Genomic DNA, 21,633 nt, shown 5'->3' on the forward strand with positions numbered 1-21,633 from the left:
TGGCTCATGGAGCTTGGTTTGGGTTATATTTCTACCAAGGAATGGAGTCAGCTCGATCATTTCTTTGGCCTGTGTTGGGCGATTTGGGTGACGAGGAATAATGTCAGATTTCGTTCAGAGGTTTATTCGCCCAATTCTATTCTGGAATTAGCTTCTAGTTGGGCGAATAGGAGCCAGAAAGTTCGTGCCTATCTTGATGTCTCGGGGCCTTATCCGCCGGGATTCCCTACTTCTCCTTTGTCTCATACTTTCCGAGGTCAATCGTCTGATATTTGTGATTTTGCTTTGGAGTTTGATGGTGCGTGGGATAAAGACACTCATAATGCTGGTGGGGGTTGGTGTCTTTGGAGTTCGGAGGCCCATTCTTGTTTAGGGGGTGGTGCTCGTGCTTGTATGGCTAGTTTTGCGCTTCATTCAGAGTTATTAGCTTGTCTTTGGGGGCTCAAGCATGTTCGCCAGAGGGGGTTCGCTCGGATTTTGTTGCTTTCTGACTGTGAGACTATTTTCCGACTTCTTTCGGCTCCTGGGTCTTTGGATATTTCGGTGGTCTAGACCATCGAGGAGATTCGCAATATTTTGCCTTCCTTTTTGTTGTGCCAGATTATGAAGGTGCCCCGTTCTTCTGTTGCTGCTGCTCATTCTCTTGTTGGTACGGCTCGTCGTAGGGAGTTACTTAGCTATGTTTTTTAGTTCTCTTTGTCAAAAAAAAAAAAAAAAAAGTTAATAACTATAATTATGTTTTTGGGTAAAGTCACAAAGTGCAAAAGTCATGCCTACATCACCATTCTTGATTTAGTAAAGCATATGTAACTTCCTAAAATTAAATTAAATCCAAAAACAACTGTATACATCAACAAATTGCCCACAATCCATATTAATGCAGCCAAAAATTACATAGATAATCCAAACTTTAACCATTAATTCAACCAACAGATTATGCAATCCATTACAGATCTTTACATTGAATTGCTGAATAATAATTCCTATTAATAGCTGCTCCAATTACAACAAATTTAGTATTGAACACCAAACACAACAAAGCCACATAGGTAGTAATCATTCCGCGGAATACAATCTCGAGTCATCCACAGATCCACTAATACTTTAACCAAATAAGCTAATTTTCATCGCATACAAACAAAATAATGTCAAACTTTAAAAACCCAAAACAGGGTAGTAATCACTCCACGGAATACGATCTCGAGTCATCCATAGATCCACTAAAACTTTAACCAAATAAGCTAATTTTCATCCCATACAAACAAAATAATGTCAAACTTTAAAAACCCAAAACTAAAAAATAACTTCAATCCCTTAACCCCAAAAGACCTTCAATAAATCAGTCAATAACTGGTCAAAAGAGAGAGAAAATGAATGCAATAAGCTCAATCGCAGGTGAAGATCTGGGAAGGAAGGCGCCAAGCTTCAGGCTTAGTAGTACACATAGAATCAAGCACATCGCTGCGACACCATCGACATTTAGGATTGGAAGTGCAGCGAGAATTGTCGAAGATTTCGCCGCAATTTGGGATCTGATTTTTCTGGGTGTTTCTTGTTTGCTGCTTCTGATTTGAAGCTGCTTGTAAGTTTCTTGATGATCTTACTGCCATGGAAGAGCATGAAGTAGTGGAGAGTAAGAGGAGGAAGAAGAGAAAAGTGAGAGTTGAAGGAAAGAAGCTTCTAGTAGCTGCCATTGAAGTAGAGAGAGATTTTGGTATTTGAGGATTTTGTATATTTGTTTGTGTTGTAGAGTTGTAGGGAGCTTTTTGGATTTCAGTTTGGAGGATTATGCTTAATTGGAACGAAATTAATAACGGAAAACGGCCTTAATTTGATAATGTAGTGAACTACTCCCTTCTTCTTTTTGACTTGTCTTGTTTCATTAATTATGCATGGTAATATAGTATTTTAACTATTAATAACTGAACAATTTCCCTCAAAATTGTTTAAAGATAAAATAATTCCCTATTTACATCGGGTTTAAAACTAATTCCCACCATATTGTCCATGTAGGATTGGTGGTAGTTTCGTTATTACTGGTACCGGTGCTTTGTACTGGTGCTGGTACCGATTTCAGTGTAGGTACCGGTGCTTGTGTTGATACTAGTACTGATTTCGGTGCGGCAGCAGTTCGAACAGATGTTGATGATCTACCATTAGATTTCGCTGTCCGAACTAACGATATTTCATCAAGCGAATTCCTCTTGGCTTTCTCCACTAAAATAATTAATAAAAATTCAATCCATTGTCAATTCAATCAACCAAAAAGCTAATAAAACTCAACAATGCCATCACAACTACAACAAATCAAGATTAAGAGAGAGAAAGAGAGATAACTGACCGTAGGAGAAGAACATCTAGTGCTGGTGGTTTCTTTGGGTGGAAATTTTGGGTTAGGGTTTAGTAGGGGTGGTTGCGGCGAAGGTAAAGGGGAAAGGGAGGGGGTCGGTTCGGCGGTGGAGGTTGGTCGACGGGGGTGGGGGCTTCTAGGTGGCGGCTGGAGATGAGGGAGGGGGATGCTGCCACAGGTTGGGGAGAAGGAGAGGGTGGATGGCTGGCTGGTGGTGGTGAGGGTGATTTTTATTTTAATTTTTAATTTTTTAATTTATAAATTAACTTAATTATAGTTAAGTGAGAGTTATAAGTAATTAGAAGAATTAATGGAAAATTAGAGGTTAATTGAGTGATTAGAGATTTCAGGTTGTCCTCAACAAAAAAAATTTTACAATCTAGTTTCTAGTTGCCAAAAAAAATTTATAAGTTTTTTTTCCAACAAAAAAGTTGTTGTAAATGATTTTTTCTGACAAAATTTCCTATATATTATGATAGTATTTATTGGGTCGGTTTTAACAATATCTCTCATCAAAATATTTTTCAGTACATATAATTTCAAAAGACGGACAATAGAGGGGTGGTGAAGAATGTAAAAGTCAAAGCGGCTCAAGTAAAAAAGAACAGAGGAAGTAGCTGTTAGTGGGGTAATTCTTATCCTTGCACCATGCTATGGTTATACATTCAGTGATGGTTTTGAGCGTGTGTAGGGTGATTGATCGCACAAAGCCCCTTAGTGAAATGACCCAAAATTTGATATTTACTTATGCGAAATAATGAGAATACTTATTGATCACTCATATAATTCAATTTTATCATAAAATTAATAATTTTGTAAAAATATTTTTAAATCAATCCTCCTCCCCTCCTCCACCTTCGAAAGCGATCCTCCCTCTTTTATAACGCACAACATCAGCCATTTCCGAGGCTGGGGGAAAAGAAGGGGTTTGAGGTAGGGCTGGGGTGGGAGTGGCCACCGGCGTTGGTGGTGGCTCTATTAGATTGGGATTTTATTTTATTTTATTTAGTTTATTTTATTATTTATTTTAGTTTTTTTAATTTTTTTTTGAACCAATTAACATATGTCACGTGGCAAATATAATTTATTTTTTTTAAAAAAATTAACCGTTTAATTAGGTTATTGGTTTTCGGGATTGAAGAAATAAAGAAACACACATAATCCCAAAATAAATTGGACAAAGAGAGATTATTAACATGCGTTCTTCATTTTTAATATCAACTTTTATAATTTATACTTATTCCTTATTAACGATATTATTGGTCAAATTTTTGTGTTGGCAAATGTGCGGGCCTGGTCAATAATGATTTAGGATTATTGCAAAATTAACATACATCATGTGGCAAATACAATTTTATTTTTGCTAACATTTTACTGTAGTTGGTGAATCTATCTTTCCCCATTAAAGATTTTATGTAACGGATGAAATATCATATTTACAATTTATTTATATATAATAAATTCAATTATAATGAATAAAAAATTTAAAATTAAAATTTTGTAATTTTGTCTGAAATTATTAAATACAATAAATCAAATAATTAAAACCTTAGATGAAAAACCGTGCATCGCACGGGCTTTCATCTAGTATTATATTATACTAGGAAGCCCAACACGTGCGATGCCCACCCATAGCTAGCTATATCCGAGATCTCTTTTGGCTAAACCTAATATCACAAATTCAAATGTTGGCAGCACCAATGATGGAAAATGTATAAACAAATATTTTTAGGAGTATAAATGTCCACAAACTATTGCTAAGAGTAATAAAAAAAAAGGCCAATTAACATTATTGAGGGTAAATAAATAAATAAATATTTTAGTGGATATAAATATCCAAAATCTATTCAATAGAGTTATCTTAAACTTTTTATAAGGTATGAATCTGATTTGGATAAACAAGCCCCATTTTATCACCATGATGATAAACGAAAAAAGCAAATTAAATGAAAAACAATTATAAAAATGAGAACAAAACATTCATGGGTGTATGGTACACCATGTTATGTATAGCAATCTCTCTAAGACTCTGTTCACTTCACCTTAAAAATAATATTAAGTAAAAATAATTTCAATTTAGTAAAAATAAGTTCAGTTCAGTAAAATTAATTTCAGTTCTGTAAAAATAATTTCAGTTCAGTAAAAATAAGTCCAGTTCAGTAAATTCAATTTTCTTAAAGAAGAATTATAATTAGAAAATCAGTAAAAATAAATACAGTTCAGCAAAAGCAATTTCAGTTCAGTAAAATTAATTTAAGTTCAGTAAAAATAATTTAAGTTCAACAAATATAATTTTGTTTCAGTAATAATAATTTTAGTTCAGCAAAAATAAGGTGAAATGAACGAAGCCTAATAGTTTGGGTAAAACTAGAGGTGATCAACTACGACTCAGCTCGGAAAAGGGGCGGATTTTGGCAAGTTGATTTTTTTTTTTTTTTTTTAGTTAAAAAATCTAAATTTGGCCAAAAAAAGTTCAAATAGTTCACTTTGGCCTGACAAAGCCGTCACTTTTTACGAGTTTAGACATGAGATTTGGTGTTAAAAAAAAGCCAAGTTTAAAATTTAGGATTGCCTCTACTAAAACCGCTAACACCATAGGGCCGTCCTAACTATTATGGAGGCCTTGTGCAATTGAGATAAAATTAGCCCCCTCCCCCTGTTTAATGAAATGTATAATAATCTCACGCTTTCTAATAAGTGTCCCGCTTGATTATCACGGAGGTTTAGAATGAAGAAATAGATATATTAAATTAATATTCAAGCAAAATACGTTGAAAAGCAACAAAAAAAAAATTAAAGTATTTATAGGTTATTGTAAAGGGTAGAGAGTGATTAGAAATTTTTTTTTTTTAAAAAAAAGAAATTGAATCAAGACCGTTATTGGGGATAAAACTATTAAAATATTGTTACAATCTTCCAAAATATAGGAATAAACACTTATTTAAAAAAAAATCAATGATGACTAATAAAAAATAGAGCACATATATTTGAAAAAAGAAGGAGTGTCTAAACCTTAAGGCTAAAAATGAAAAATAGAGCACACATTTAATAATAGATGGGTATCTAAACTCTTGAAAAAAGAAAAAAAAAATAAAAAAATAAAAGAGAGAGAGAAAGAAAGATTAAAAAAAAAAAACTTTAAATCCCATGGGAATCAAACCATGCACCTTCCAAAACTAAAATCTGCACATTTTTTAGAGTGAGGGATAGATCAAGTGGTTAGAGCTTTCCTCCCTTAACTAGGAGGTTGTGGGATCGATTCTCACCCCTGCCCTTATGGGCTCTCTAAACACCAAAGAAGGAATCGATTCTCACCCCTGTCCTTGTGGGCTCTCTAAACACCAAAGAAAAAAAAAATCTACACATTTACCACTGAGCCACATAAGGAGGTTCAGGCCGCACATGTTAAGGGCCGGGACTGAACACCATTAACATTTCTTGACTTATGTCTCTGCATCGAGCTAAACAATTAAGTTACAAGTTTGCCACTTGATTTCTTTTCCAAGTTTTTCGATTAAGCTTTAGATAAGGATATTCCGAGTTTCCGACAACCAAGTCACAACTTTTCTTGATTTTTTTTACTCCGTAGTTTTTATTTTTTACTGCGTCTTTTGTGGCGATTGTGTTGAGTAAATAATCAAACAAATGCAATTGAATTCTTTCAAAAAAAAAAAAAGCAATTGAATTATGGATATCAACGGTGACAAAAACCCCGAATGTCCTCAACCGGATAATTCAAAAACCCAACTTTTGGAATTTACAAAGGTACGATAAATTTATTTAATTCCATGCCTTTTGTTTCCGTAATTCTGCTTTAGAATTGTTTAAGCTTTTTTTTTTGTTTTAATATGAATATTTAGTATAGTACTCGTATGTTTTTCCTAATTATTGGTCTGTTTGTATTTGCTAGATTGTGAAGTTGCTTAAATGTTTAAGAAATTGTCTATTACAAATGGTTAATTGCCCTACATAATATTTGGATGAATAATATATCATTGTCAAAATCAAAATAAGTTGTTGAAAATATGATCATGATTAGTATATTTAAGGAATTCAGCTGTGTATCTTTGCAAATTGATGCTCAATTAATGGAACATAACATAAAGTTACAAGCTTCTAGTATAGCAAGGCTAAACTTCGGTTCTGATCAATTGGAAGAAGAAAGAAAACTTGGGGTGGGAGGCTGCTCATTAGGGTGCTCCATAGGTTTGTCAATAGGAAGAGGTGGCCAAGAACCGGGGCCGGCCTGGAGATAGGGATAGGGATGGGGTGGGGGACCTGGGGGTTGCCCATTAAGGTGCACTATAGGTTTGCCAATAGGATGAGGTGGACAGGAACCGGGGCTGGAGATGGGGACGGGGTGGGGGGTTGCCCTTTAGGGTATTCTGTAGGTCTGTGGCATAATAGATTAATAGGAGGGGATACTCTGTGGTGAGAAGGATGAGGAATGAGAGCGAGCTGTAGACAGGTGCTGCTGGCAAGCTTGGTAAGTGAACTGAGAAGAGAATTCGGCAATAGCCATTTGAGGACATTGACTATTAACATTTTGTAGGACAGGATAATGTGAACACTAGCAAGTAGAAACTATAGCTAAGGTGTGACATAACTAGCTAAGCTTTACTTATTATGTTTTTCTGTTTGTTTGTTGGCAGGGTTATATGTGCATATATCAATATATGTAATTACCAATATACTGATTTTGCTCTTTGGAATTGGGTAATTCAGCTTGTTACTCAGACTCCATCTTGAGGGATTTTGGGAATTTTATACTAATGCAAATAGGCAATGTCCTTATCACTAAAATTTGAAGGTTGTGAGCTTGTGACTAGGGGATTGGGGGTGTAGCTGCTTACTGATGTGGCTAGTAATTCTTTCTAACAAATTATATACGCGTGGTTTCATCCTTATTTGTGTGACTTATTTGCCATCATATGCTGCATTATTGAATGTTCTTGCTTGATGCGGTGAATAGATGCAGTTTAAATTAGCAAAATCTTTTGCAGTAATTAAAAAGTCATTGATTGTAAAGGTAAAAGTTATATGTATACCTCAAACAAGCCCTGTGTCTATTATGAACAAAGTATACACTGCTCTAGTTGGTCACATTGACTATATGCTTGTCATTCCTACTGAAGATGATCATTGTCACTTAAAACAGCCAAAGTACTTCGATGATGATGCCGCACTTGTTGAAGAAACTGGAGAGTGGATCCCTATTTCAATACCCCCAATATCAGAAATCGAGCATGAAGAGTGGATGCATGGATTACCCTCAAATGGAGGCTACTATCAGGAGAAAGATTGTTGGTTGGGAGATGATAAAGACTTGACAATGTGGGATGTGGTTGCTGAACTATTACTTGCTGGGAGAGAAAAGGTTGGCTCTTCGGCGTCTAGTGGCTTGCAGAGGTTCAACTTTTCATTTGTTTCTGGCCACCTACTGGAGCAAGCATGGAAAGATGTAGCTGCGACCGTTACAGAGGCTAATCTTGTTGTCATAAATAAAATAATAGAGATGGACCCTCCTAAGTGGTTGCCTGATAGTGCTGCTTCGGCTTGTATGTTGTGTGGTCTAAGTTTTCATCAAATCATGTGTTCAAGGCATCATTGCCAATTTTGTGGAGGTGTTTTTTGTGGTGACTGCACTAAAGGTAGGAGCCTGTTACCTGCAAGGTTCCATCTTCTTGGTACAGGAATTGTAGTTGCACGTAGGGAAGACGGTTCATGGTCTCGTCCATCAGCAATGTCATTATTTGGTGTAAGTTGGGGAGCTCAGGTTAGCATCTTATCTGGAAATTTGCTTGCTGTTGATCTTATGTTTTGCCTTGCCCTTTGTTTTTTTGTTTATTTATAATTTTTTTTTCCTAATTGCTTATGTAGAGAAACTGATTTTAAAAAGATATATTTGATATTCAAACTTTGAGCATAGCTTGGTACGCTTTTTAAGACCATAGATGTATAAAAAAAAAAAAATCAATAAATGAAGGTGTGATTGTAGTGTTTAAATTTTAACTCCGCAATCCAAGATTGCCTGATGAACAGCACTGAAATGATTGTGTGATGGTTCGTAAGAAGATACAGATGTTGCATAACACTTTATATTGACTTTTGATGCACTTACATAGTTTATAGTAGAACCAGTTATGGCTTTAATTTTGTAAATCAGGGTCACATTGTTTTTCCTTAAATAATATTGGATTATCCTGTATTCACTATTCAGGCTGGAGGTGAATTGACAGACTTCATTATTGTGCTAAGAACAGCTGATGCTCTGAACACATTTAGTGGCAGTGGGCATATTTCAGTCGGAGCTGGAATGAGCGGAGCTATAGGCACTGCTGGAAGGACCATTGGGGCTGATGTTCGGGCTGGTATTGGTGGCTACAGTGCTTGTTATACCTATAGTTGCAGCAAAGGTACTTTTGGTTAACTTTCCTAAAGCATGAGCTTGTTCTTAAAGATTATTATGGATGTACTGTTTATGTATGCCATATATTCATAATATGCTGTTATCAAGGGATGGAGCTGTGGTTGGTGCTTCCAGCTCTCATTTCAGTGGCAAGCATTTGATTTTCTTTGATGGGGAGTGTAGGGGGGTTGGGCTAGAGGTTTTTATTGGTAGGTTATATCTAGTTAACTAAGGGCCTGTTATGACTGAACTGAACTGAATATTTTATGAGAGAAGAAAATTAAGAACTGAATTGAATTGAACTTATTGGAACTAAACTGAACTGAACTGATAATAATCCAAAGAGAACAGGCCCTAAGAAACTAGCTAGATATGTAGCACATCTTGAGAAACAAATCTGCTTGAAGAATTTGTTACCTTCAACTTCAAAATAACTAGTCACATACTACCACCCCTCCAGACAAATATCTAATTCTCACCTGTGTACCGTATCTCATGACCATCATTGTATAGGCTCTTATGGGCTTACTCCTAACATCGAGATCATTTTCCCTTCACCTCACAGAGCTTAAATTAGTTTTACTGATTCACTTGTGTTTTATCTGTATGCAGTTTCGAATATCTAGGTCAAATCTTACAAAAGTCAATTCTTACGGAGTATTTTTATTATTAAGGAAAAATTAACATGAATAATCTGAACATTTCGTGATCTTCCAATAATAAGTTGAACTTTGATTTATTAAAAAAAAAAAAAAAAAAAAAACCAACTTTACAACTACCATGCTATTATTGGGTAAATGAAAATTTTAACCGGATGATGGAGGTTAACTTGTTTATGTAGCATGAGCAATTGATGAGTTGGAGGTTTTTTTTATTGCTTTTTTTTTTATAAATTTGTTCTTTTAGTTGAACCTCTTTTATTTGTTTTATTTTTTTTAATTTTTTAATTTTTCTCTTTTTGTTCCATTTCAACGGTCCATTTCCTTCTTTTGTGATCGATATATCAACATTTGGGCCACAATCAAGCCAAACTTCATCCGTTCACGAATCTTAGGAAATGTTTAATGTCATGACTATGTTTTTATGGACTTAATGATTGTAATGTAATGATAACCCCTACAAACTTATTTTGAATTTATGTATTTTTTTTTAACGAAATGTTGTACTTTTGTAGTACTTCCTTCGTTTTTAAATACTTGCTCCACTTTTCATTTCCGGCCGTTTTTAAATACTTGCTCCATTTCCTTATTTGGAAAGATTTTATAATATTTAATTCATTTCTCTCAACTAGTGGACCCAACATAAATCATATATTTTTTTTAATTCTCTCAACTACTTTTGTAATCTACAATTTTTAATTTTTTCACCTACCCCACTACCTTCATGTTTTATTGCTTTATCCAATTTCTCCTAAAACTCAGCGCATGGAGAAATAGAGCAAGTATTTAAAAACGGAGGGAGTATCTTGTTTAATGTGGCTAATTCATTACATCTATGCCAAGCATGGTTCTTTGTAATACATGACATGAAAAGTTATGTTTGTTTATGCTATTGTCGTATGTTGGCTCATAAAATGCTGTAGTGTCCCCGTACTTATTAGTCAGAAGTAAAATATTGTTGTATATTGGCTCACGTACATCTAGCACACAAACACCCAAAATTCACAGCAACTTATTGTAATTCCTTGCTCCATTTTAATTATGAAATTAAGGGAATTCATCAATAAAGCAAGTACACAAATATTATATTACACATTATTAGTGAATTTGGCCTTGACTTCATCGTCCTCACCACCCTATCATTCCCACACCTACATTTCAATTGTGGGTAATTAGCCTTTTGACGAATTTGCGGATGAGCCAGACACATTTGAGGTTGTTCCACGTCCAGCCATGTTCTTTATAAAAATTAAAAATAAAAAAAAGTTACCTTGAAAGTCGAGGTTAAGAATGTAGAAGAATGTAAATAAATGGAGGAACAAAAGAAAGAAATGGACCGTTGAAATGGAACAACAAGAAAAAAAAAACAAGCAAATTTTTTTTTAAAAAAAATAAAATAAAAAAAACCTCCAACTCATCAACTGCCCATGACACATAAGCAAGTTAACCTCCATCATTCAGTTAAAATTTTCATTTACCCAATAATCGAATGGTAGCGGTAAAGTTGTGCTTTTTTTTTTTTTTTTTTTTTTTTTTTTTTTTTATGTAATAAATCAAAGTTCGACTTATTATTGAAAGATCACGAAAAGTTTGGATTATTTATGTTAATTTTTCCTATTATTAAATGTGGAAAATTATTATGGTTATAAGTTGAAGATAGTGTTAAATTTGTGAATCTAAAGAGGAAGAAAAGAGAAGATAAAGAGGGAAGCCATTAAAGTAGAGCTTGAGTTTTGGTCAGTAGACACAGATGAGGAAGAAAGAGTAAAATGTGTATTTTTTATTATGTTGTGTTAAGAATGAACTAATACGATATACAACCTATTTATACTCTCCAAACTAATTACATGATTAACAAACTTAATTTGAGTGAAGGAAGCAACTAACAAACTAAGTCATCAAAATAGACCATCATAAACTCCAACACCCCCCCTCAAACTGGAAATGGGAAACATTTCTAGTTTGAACAAATGTAGCTTCCATTGTTAGGTTGAGAGACCTACTGCATCAAAGGATGCAATTTCAACATGCACAAACAAGTGGTGTCGTTGTTGACCCAATGCTCAAAGCTCCAAACTCTCACCACCACTGCTGCCTCTATACGATCTCAACACAGATCAAACAATATGCTGCAAATGTGATGATTATACCGTATACCAGCAGACAATTACACCATATTCTCAATGTCTAACATTCCCCCTCAAACTGGAATGGTTACAAAAACATTCCAGTTTGAAGTTCATTCATATTCATGTTGTATGAAAAAGACACCAAGACATGATCACCATTCACTTAACATGTTGAACTATTAACCTATCTTGTTGCATACCAAAACACCAATCTCAGATACTACCAGTCGAACCAAAAATCACTAGATAGCTACTGCTGTATGCTGTCTTGAGTCTCCAAAATACCCCCCACAATCTTAAACACTGAAAGATCTCCAAATTCATACATGCTGTCACACTTCATACATACAAGCTCATACCAGAACACTACACAATCACCATAGATCTCCAACCACTCAACTTGCAGTTGAGAAACACCATCAACAATGCAGATTCTTATTTTATTCTCCAAATTAAACAATTGAACCAATCTCCAACAATATAGCAATACACTATAGCTCCAATGTAAATGGAAAAATAAGAAGAGAATGAATGTGGAAGAGAATGTGTTTAGAAGCTAAAAAAGAGAAGAAAATGATCATAAAGAATCTGAAAATTTGACCTCTTCGGTCTGAGATTGACCACTTGGGTCTTTAAAGAAATGAGCCTCAATGGGTCTCACCAAAAATGATCACAAAGGATCTCAAAACTGACCTTTTGGGAACAACAAAACTGACCGCTATGGGTCTTGAAAATGACCATCTATTGGGTCTGAAAAACTGATCTCAATGGATCATAAAAGAAGGCCTCTATGGGCACAACAAAATGACCAACTATGAGCCTCAAAATTCAAAGCCTCTATGGGCAAAATGAGAAGCCACTATGGGAAAAATCAAACCTCTATGGGCAATCAACAAGCCACTATGGTCGAAGACAAGCCTCTATGGGCAACAAATTATTCACAATTGACCTTCTTGGTCACACTAAAAACTTCAACAAATCATCATCAGTTCAATCCGAAAAATCCACCAAACAATGACAAATAACGTATGCTACCACTCAATATCCACAGCAAGCAATATCCATCATCATCCAACCATACAAAAAACACCTCAATTCAATCGAGAACAACCCAAATCCAATGGTAACTAGAATCTTAAACCACAATATCATTTAAAATTTCTGACTATACTTCGAATCAATCAATATACACCAAAAAACGTACACCAAATCACCAAGCTAGAAAGGATTGAAAGCGTGAGGATTATATCAGATTTTCACACAAGAATGTAAGAAGTAATATTGAACCAGAAAACACCCAACTTCCTTCAATTACCATCGAAGAAAAAAAGGCACAAACATCAACAGCAACCATGCTAGCAACTCGCAGTGATGACGGTGGTGGCTACCAACAACGAGGCTTAACAAGAACCCAGAAACGGAAGTTCACGGACAATAATTTCGGCAGCAAAGCCCGGAACCTTGAATCCGAGACAATCTTTAATCTCTAAATCTAGAACATGAAACCCCATAAACCAATCGAAAATCTTCAAGAAATACCCATAAAACCACTAAAATTAGGAGAGAAGACTATCTCCTCCTAATCAAACAATATTTATACACACTTTATAAACACTATCCATAATGTGCAGAATGCCGCAGGCTCGGCACCCCACCCGTTGGCGCGACAAACTAGGTTTTATACCCGGTTGTTCGACCTTGAGGCTGATTTCTTTTTCATTCTCATCCATATTTTCAAACTCTCTTGCCTTCTCTCTTTAACTTTCCCCTTTTCCCTCGAACCCTAACCTTCAAACTCATCAAAACCCATCAAATCTCACTCAAATTTCTTCATTATACCATCACAAAACATCAAATTCATCACTTTCACCATTCTCCATCAATAAAGATCCGAATTTTTCGTGGTTTTTTATATGTAAATCTTGAAGCTTGCTTGGAATTCTTATTCTTGAGGCTAGTTGGAGTTGATTTTGGGCACAATTTGTTGGTATAATCACCTCCTCTCTAGTTTTATTTGAATTTGAAGCATTGCTTTGGTGATTAAATTTGTTATATATGTGGATTTATTTTGTAAACTTTGATGGGTGAATGGTAGTTTGTGTTGAAATTTGTTGCTTATTCTTTGTCAATTGTTGTTTATTAGTTGAAATTTGTGATTGTTGGTGGTTTGTCTTGGTTGATTTGTGTTATTTTGTGGATTATGGAGTGTGTGAATTGTGAAAGTTTGGTGTAGTAAGTGGGGTTGTTGCTTGATATTGGAGTTGTGTTGCTTGAATCTGGTGATTGTGAATAAGGTGGGTGGTTCTAAGAAGAGAAAGAGTGGGAAGGAGCTTTAAGGATCCTCTTCTCAAACCCTTCAAAGTACCGAGCAACCACCACCACCTTTGCCACCACTCAAATACTAACAAACACTACAAGCCCATATATGAAAACTTGCTATCCCAAAAAATCCGACCCATCGAGAACTACCACAAAGCCATAACAACCAGGCATAGATGAGGATTGTTGGTTCTTATTCAACAATTTAAGGTTGGATTTCTTTGTGACTAAAGCATACCGAACCTATAGAGAGCCTACCATTGAATTTCTAGCCTCGTTTGAATGTCATGCCACCTGCGACAAAAACCTTGCCATCTCCTTTCAACTTTTCAACAAGAAACCATGAATCTTCGTTAATTCAATCAACACCTCGATCTTAACCCCGATGCCAATTTTTTCTTTCTCGAACATGAAGGTTTACATGACTATAACCCCCTTACATGGTGGAAATGCATCTCAAAAATGGATAACTTCAATGCTAAGTACTCCTTAGCTAGTCAAATCATGCACCCCGCCCTTCGATTTCTGCACCGAATTTTTGGGTATACGGTTTTCAATAAGTAAGACTCAGGTAAGATAACCGCGGAGGAAATCCGGGTTTTGTGGCTTGCTGTCAACCGGATTTGGGCCATTGAGTGAATTTTGGTTATCTTTCACTAAGTGTATTGAGGCTATTCTTACGGGGACGAAGACGGGGGAAATTCATTGTGGGGGTATGGTCACAAGGTTGGCGGAAAAGTTGGGTCATTCGGATAAGTTGCGTTCTTGTACCCCTGTAGGGAAAAGTTATGGAAGTGATATTTGGTTTGATATTAAGTAGTTGAAAACCATGAAATTTATTTTGGATACGGAGGATAAAGGAAGGACATGGAGCTTGCTTGTTTCCTTTGAGCATCATTGTTTCCTGCCCAATCCGGAGTTCACTTCCTTCACTAGGGAACGAGATAATCACCCATGGTGGGTGAGGAAGGATACGGGTGTCCTCCCTCAAGCAAGAATGGAGGATGATGGAGATGATGAATAGGGTGTAATCAAGAGGTGGATGAAGATGGGTGGAGGTGATCCCTCCTATTCAACAACACCGCCAACAATATGACTACCAACAAGAGATGGTGGCCATGAGAGCGCAAATGGAAAGCATGCAACTTAGCATGGAAGGTATGTTCGCCTCTCAACAACACAATTTCTTTCAAACAAATGCACTTTATGATGCTAGTATGCGTAGAGGGAATGTCACTCCTCCGGTTAACTATCCATATGTGCCGGATTAACAAGGGCCCGTGCCATCTTGGAGGGATGACAACCAACCTATGTACCCTTATTGGACAATCTCCCAGTCCCTTATGTGCCAAGATGTGAGTTTCCCGACGAGTCCAGTCACTATGACTATCGGGTTTCGGGAAGGAGTGATTATAGGGGTGATCCTAACTACCCCTACGTTGATCTCTCTCACCCTTTGCCTCTAGTTCAACCCGAGCCATATGACCAATTATTCTCATTCCAACTAGACCTTTTCAAGGGTCATTATGGGTGGCCTCAACCAGAGGTTGGGACCCCCATGCCCTCCCATCAGGCTTTTCATATGATGGTTGGGGTGGGGGTGATAGTGGTGCCGGCCTTAGTGGCCAATAGTTTCCCCCTTGGTTTGTTTGTTTTCCCTTGTCCTTTTGGTCCTTCCTTTTCATTTAATTTGCATGTGAAGTATCGAGAACGATTCTCTTATCTAGTGTGAGGGGGGGGTGTTTGATTCAAAATGGAGTATTTTTGGGTAAGTGTAGGGGAAGGCACCAAGGACTCATGGGAACAATAAAGGGATTTGTGTTTTGGTCTTGTTGTTAAGTGTTGATGTTAAGCGCTCGGTAGCATTGTTTTTATCGTTGTTGATCAATGATGTCTTGAATGATGATGATGATTGGATAATGAGCTGAGTTTGGGTAGTCGGTTGTGCCCAAGGTTTGAGTTTGTAGATTTTCCTTCTCTTTCTCTCTTACCTTTTTTCTTTGTATGGTTTGTGTTTTTGTTTTATCTCTCGCTCTTGTAGCCTTGAAGAGCTTTGAAATCAACGTATGGAGCCATGGTATATTGTAAGGTTGTTTTATTTTTTTTCAAGAAACATTTGGGTGAGATTTTCCCTTTATTCTCTTTCTTTCTTTTGGTGTGCTTAGTTTAGGTTAGTTTAGAAAGAAGTTGAATGGTTCGAGGATGTTTTCATTTGGTTCTAAGGAACCTCGGATCGTTGATGTTGTTATCGAACGATCACTTGTATGGCGATTGGGATTTATTAGGATTTATCTGCCTTATTTGTGAACCTTTTTGATTTCTTTATTCTTGTTTGGTTTTGTTTTCCTTTTTCTTGTGACAAACATGACTATGGCAAGATGAAATGAATATGTTTTGGAATTTGCTCATACATTAGGATTTGAGTGCTTTGATCATACATTAGGATTTGAGTGCTTTGATAATGTACCTTAGAATGCTTGTTTCTTCTTAATTGATGATGGAATGCATAGTTTGAGAGTGCTTGTGGTTGAGTTAGACAAATTTTAAGCTAAGGTAGCAAGGTTAAGAGCTTTTGAGGACGTTTGAATCCTTATTTTACGGGAAAGTGGTAAGATGGAGTTGCTCTTTATTGTGAATTTGAAGCCCTTTAGTTGGTATTTGCTTACTTTCCATCCCTTGTGAGGTTTAATTTGTTCTAGCCTTCATCATATTTGTTGTGCAACATTTAAGGATCCTCGAATATGCATATCTTAATCCTTGTATTGTTCTGTACCTTCCGAGTTTGTGACCAAGCAACTTTAAGGGAGGAAAAGGGCGCCTTTTCTCAATTTTGTTTATATTTCTTTTTGTTTAGTTACAAATTTGATTTTCTATTTTGCATGAACTTACTTGCTAATCAATTTGAGCCTAATGTTTCCCTTTCTTGTTTTAACCACATTACAAACCAAATGGTCTATGTTTAACCTACCCTGTTAGTTAGTGAAGCATTTGGCATTCGAGGTCTGAGTTTTGAGCATGTTGAATATGAACAAGAAGTAATTTGAGAATTGGTTTGAGTAAGGAATTGAAATGTGAGCTTGAATATGAATATGCAAGAAAAGTTTGAAAGGAAGAATGCAATTTAAGAAAATCAAATGAAGTTTTAAGAAAAAATCGTCCATAGTTAAAAAAGGCAAGGACACCAAATAAGAGTTTATGAATAATAATAATAATAAATAAATAAATAAATAATAATAATAATAAATATATAAAAAGAGAGAGAGAGAGAGAGAGAGAGAGAGAGAGAGAGGAAGCTTTGAAGTTCTTTTCCCCTTGAATGAGTGTGGTAATGTTATGAAATTTCTATTGATGGTTGTTTATTTGAGATTTGGTTTATTTCTTAAATTTGTTTTTGAGAGTTGGCAACTCTTTTGCTTCACTTAGGAATTGCCTCAAAATTTTAAAATTATTTTCCTATCTTTATCTTTAGCCATGACATTACAACCCTAGTAAAGACCCTTAGAGTTTAGAGGGGTGAGGTCAAATACCGATGGAGAGAGATGGATTTCAACCCTATGGAGAGAGTATGTATAGTTGAGATGTCGGGATGACCTTATGTTTCCACAAAATGTATCTTTTTCCAATCTTTCGTGGAATCATGAGGAGCTAACTAGTAGTAGTAGTTCAACTCATTATCCAATCATCATCATCATTCCAAGACATCATTGATCAACAACAACAAAAACAATGCTACCAAGCGCTTAACATCAACACCCAACAACACCACCAAAACACAAATCCCTTTATTGTTCCCATGAGTCCTTGGTGCCTTCCCTTACACTTACCAAAAACACTCCCCTTTGACTCAAACACCCCCCAACACTAGATAAGAGCATCGTCCTTGATGCTTCACATGCAAATTAAATGAAATGATGGGACCAAAAGGGTAGGGGAAAATAAACAAACCAAGGGGGAAACTATTGGCCACTAGGATTGGCACCATTATCATCCCCACCCCAACCATTATATGAAAAGCCCGATAGGGGAACATGGGGGTCCCAACTTCCGGTGTAACCGGAAGGCCACCCATAATGACCCTTGAAAAGGTCTATTTGGGATGAGAATAATTGGTCATATGGGTCGAGTTGAACTAGGGGCAAAGGGTGAGAGGGATCACTGTAGGGGTAGTTAGGATCACTCCTATAATCACTCCCATCCGACACCCGATAATCATAGTGATCGGACTCGTCGGGAAACTCGCATCTTGGCACATCGGGGACCAAGAGACCCGGCCAATAAAGGTACGTAGGTTGGTTGTCACCCCATCAAGATGGCACAGGCCCTTGTTAAGCCGGCACATATAGATAGTTAATCGGAGGAGTGACATCCCCTCTACGCACACTAACATCATAAAGTGCATTTGTTTGAAAGAAATTGTGTTGTTGAGAGACGAACATACCTTGCATGCTAAGTTGCATGCTTTCCATTTACGCTCTCATAGCCTCCATCTCTTGTTGGTAATCATATTGTTAGTATTGTTGTTGTTGTTGTCTTCTTCTTCCTTGATGTTGTTGTTATTGGATAGGAGGAATCGCCTCCACCTCATCTTCATACACCTCTTGATTACCACCCTTTTTATCATCTCCATCATCCTCCATTCTTGCTTGAGGGAGGACACCCGTATCCTTCCTCACCCACCATGGGTGATTAACTCCTTCCCTAGTGAAGGAATTGAACTCCGGATTGGGGAGGAAATAATGATGCTCAAGGGAGACAAGCATGCTCCATGTTTTTCTTTTATCCTCTGTATCCGCAATAAATTTCATGATTTTCAACTGCTTAATATCAAACCAAATGTCGCTGCTATCACTCTTTTCTACAGGTGTGCAAGAACGTAACTTATCCGAATGACCCAACTTTTCAGCCAACCTTATGACCATACCCCCACAATGAATTTCCCCCGTTTTCGTCCCCGTAAGAATAGCCTCAATACACTTGGTGAAAAGATAACAAAAATTCACTTTATGGCCCAAATCCGGCTCACAGCAAGCCCAAAATCCAGATTTCCTCCGCAGTTATCTTATCCAAGTCTTGCTTACTAAAAACTATATACCCAAGAATTCGGTGTAGAAGTCGAAGGGCGGGGTGTATGATTTGACTAGCTAAGGTGTACTAGGCATTGAAGTTATCCTTTCTTAAGATGCATTTCCACCATTTAAGGGGGTTATAGTCATGTAAACCTTCATGTTCAGGAAAGAAAAGTGGCATCAGAGTTAAGATTGAGGTGTTGATTGAATTGACGAAGATTCATGGTTTCTTTTTTTTTGAAAAGTTGGAAGGAGATGGCAAGGTCTTTGTTGCCGGTGGCATGGCTTTCAAACGAGGCTAGAAATTCAAGGGTAGGCTCTCTATAGGTTAGGTATGCTTTAGTCACAAATGAACCCAACCTTAAATTGTTGAATAAGAACCAACAATCCTCATCTATGCTAAGCTTGGTTGTTGTGGTAGTTCTTGGTGGGTCGGATATTTCGGGATAGCAAGTTTTCATATATGGGCTTGTGGTGTTTGTTAGAATTTTAGTGGTGGCAAAGGTGGTGGTGGTTGCTCGGTGTTTTGAGGGGTTTGAGAAGAGGATCCTTGAAGCTCCTTCCCACTCTTTCTCTTCTTAGAACCACCCACCATATTAAGTATCACCAAGATTCAAGCAACACAACTCCAATATCAAGCAACAATCCCACTTACTACACCAAACTTTCATAATTCACACACTCCACAATCCACCAAACAACACAAATCAACGAAGACAAACCACCAACAATCACAAATTTCAACCAACAAAAAACAATTAACAAAGAATAATCAACAAATTTCAACACAAACTACCATTCACACATCAAAGTTCACCAAATAAATCCACATATATAACAAATTTAATCACCAAAGCAATGCTTCAAATTCAAATAAAACTAGAGAGGAGGTGATTATACCAACAAATTGTGCCCAAAATTAACTCCAACTAGCCTCAAGAACAAGAATCCCAAGCAAGCTTCAAGATTTACACATGAAAAACCACAAAAAATTCGGACCTTTGTTGATGGAGAATGGTGAAAGTGTTGAATTTGATGTTTTGTGATGGTATAATGAAGAAATTTGAGTGAGATTTGATGGGTTTTGATGAGTTTGAAGGTTAGAGTTTGAGGGGAAAGTTAGAGAGAGAAGGCAAGGGAGTTCAAAAATATGGATGAAAATGAAAAAGAAATCAGCCTCAAGGTCAAAAAACTGGGTATCCAGTTTGCCACGCCCGCAAGTTGGGTCATGAATGGTTATTTCTAATTTGAGTTGTCCATAATATTGGCCAGATCACAACACAACCCAACCTGGCTTTGATACCATAATAAATTTGTGAATCTAAGGAGGAAGAAAAGAGAAGAGAGAGAGGGAAGCCATTAAAGAAGAGCTTGAGTTTTGGTCAGTAGAGAGAGAGATGAGGAAGAAAGAGTAAAATGTGTATTTTTTATTATGTTGTGTTAAGAATGAACTAATACGATATACAACCTATTTATACTCTCCAAACTAATTACATGATTAACAAACTTAATTTGAGTGAAGGAAGCAACTTACAAACTAAGTCAAAATATGTTTGACCATCATAAACTCCAACAGATAGCGTGCCAGCATGGCCAACTAATTAAAGCTTTTATATGTGCAAAATATGCCTTTTGGAAAAAAACCATCAAGCTGATTGCTAGGAACTATGAAAAATGTAACAATCTAGTAGTTCAGCAGTGTGAGACTTAATTAGGTACAAAACGGTGGAATGGTTTTTACCCGCCATATATAACTTCCTCAGATTATTCTGTATGATCTGCTTGATGCAGATTTACATCATCCCTCGTCCATTAATGAAAACTCAACATGGTCTAACCATTATTTTTCTAGTGTATTCAACATTTGTAGTTTTTCGTTTTAAGTAACTTATCTGGAAACTTGTTTCTGTTTTCTGTTTTTTGGCTCCTGTGGTCATGTCCTGTTGTATACGTCTTTTTATAAAATCTTTGTTCGGGTGCATTTCTCGGATGTTCACTGGATGGAAATATTTTTACCACTAGGACAAGGGAAAATACTCGATTTTATGGGAGTCAGTTTATCAGTGCTTCGGATATTTTGATGGGTTCATTGCCCAGTCCTCCTGCTGCATCTATTCTCTATCAAGCTCTGGCAGATCTGTATCAGAAACCTGGCAATTAATCACTTGGTGTGCTGGATCATCTGTCTCATTCTATGTCAAATCGTATGTTTTAACCTCTAATTTTGCCACATCATCTGTTTACTACACCAATTTTCATTTCTTAAAATGTTTTTCTTATTATGTTTGTTGATGTGTCAAAATCAGAAAAGAGAGGAGTGTTTGATGATTGCCGAGACATCAGACATAGATGGGACATATGATCTCAACTACTAATCGAGGGCATTCGCTTCATAAATATTAGTTTGGATGATATCATGGAAATGAGTGTAGTCTATCTAATAAGGGTGATGATAAATGTTGATGATTCAAAAGAAGAGATTAATCGAGCCTTTCGAGTCATATTGAAGCATAAGCAACTCCACAAATGATATAATTGTATATTCACTGTAGTATTGTTGAGCATGTACATAGATTGCTCAAGTGCTTACTAATGTGAATTCATTCTAATCATAGTTAATTGTACGAGTGGTTATTATAATTTTTCGAACAGTAATGATGATTTATAGACAATAATACAACACTCTGGCACCAAACTTTTT

General features: G+C 36.4%; 1 protein-coding gene across 2 annotated transcripts; it reads left to right on the top strand.

Moving 5' to 3' along the window:
- Positions 1 to 5,788: 5,788 nt before the first annotated feature.
- Positions 5,789 to 21,615, top strand: LOC145579271 (uncharacterized). Of its 2 annotated transcripts, XR_014099105.1 has the most exons (5): positions 5,790 to 6,115; positions 7,509 to 8,126; positions 8,571 to 8,766; positions 20,955 to 21,136; positions 21,239 to 21,615. XR_014099105.1 is itself a non-coding variant. In XM_081636516.1 (4 exons), exons 1-4 carry the CDS (start codon positions 6,038 to 6,040, stop codon positions 21,292 to 21,294), a joined length of 948 nt encoding a protein of 315 aa, XP_081492642.1. In that variant the 5' UTR covers positions 5,789 to 6,037; the 3' UTR covers positions 21,295 to 21,615. The 2 variants fall into 2 exon arrangements, 1 of the variants encoding a protein (XP_081492642.1); XM_081636516.1 differs by lacking the exon at positions 20,955 to 21,136 and having other exon boundaries at positions 5,789 to 6,115.
- Positions 21,616 to 21,633: the final 18 nt, after the last annotated feature.

Source organism: Chenopodium album, chromosome 14, assembly GCF_948465745.1.
Source record: "Chenopodium album chromosome 14, dcCheAlbu1.1, whole genome shotgun sequence".
Lineage (NCBI taxonomy): Eukaryota > Viridiplantae > Streptophyta > Magnoliopsida > Caryophyllales > Amaranthaceae > Chenopodium > Chenopodium album.

Bases quoted from the DNA above. Each gene is read 5' to 3' on its own strand.
- LOC145579271 (XM_081636516.1), top strand. From the start codon at position 6,038: ATGGATATCAACGGTGACAAAAACCCCGAATGTCCTCAACCGGATAAT. The intron at 6,116-7,508 runs GTACGATAAATT...CACTTAAAACAG, and splicing joins AACTTTTGGAATTTACAAAG to CCAAAGTACTTCGATGATGA. The intron at 8,127-8,570 runs GTTAGCATCTTA...TTCACTATTCAG, and splicing joins GTGTAAGTTGGGGAGCTCAG to GCTGGAGGTGAATTGACAGA.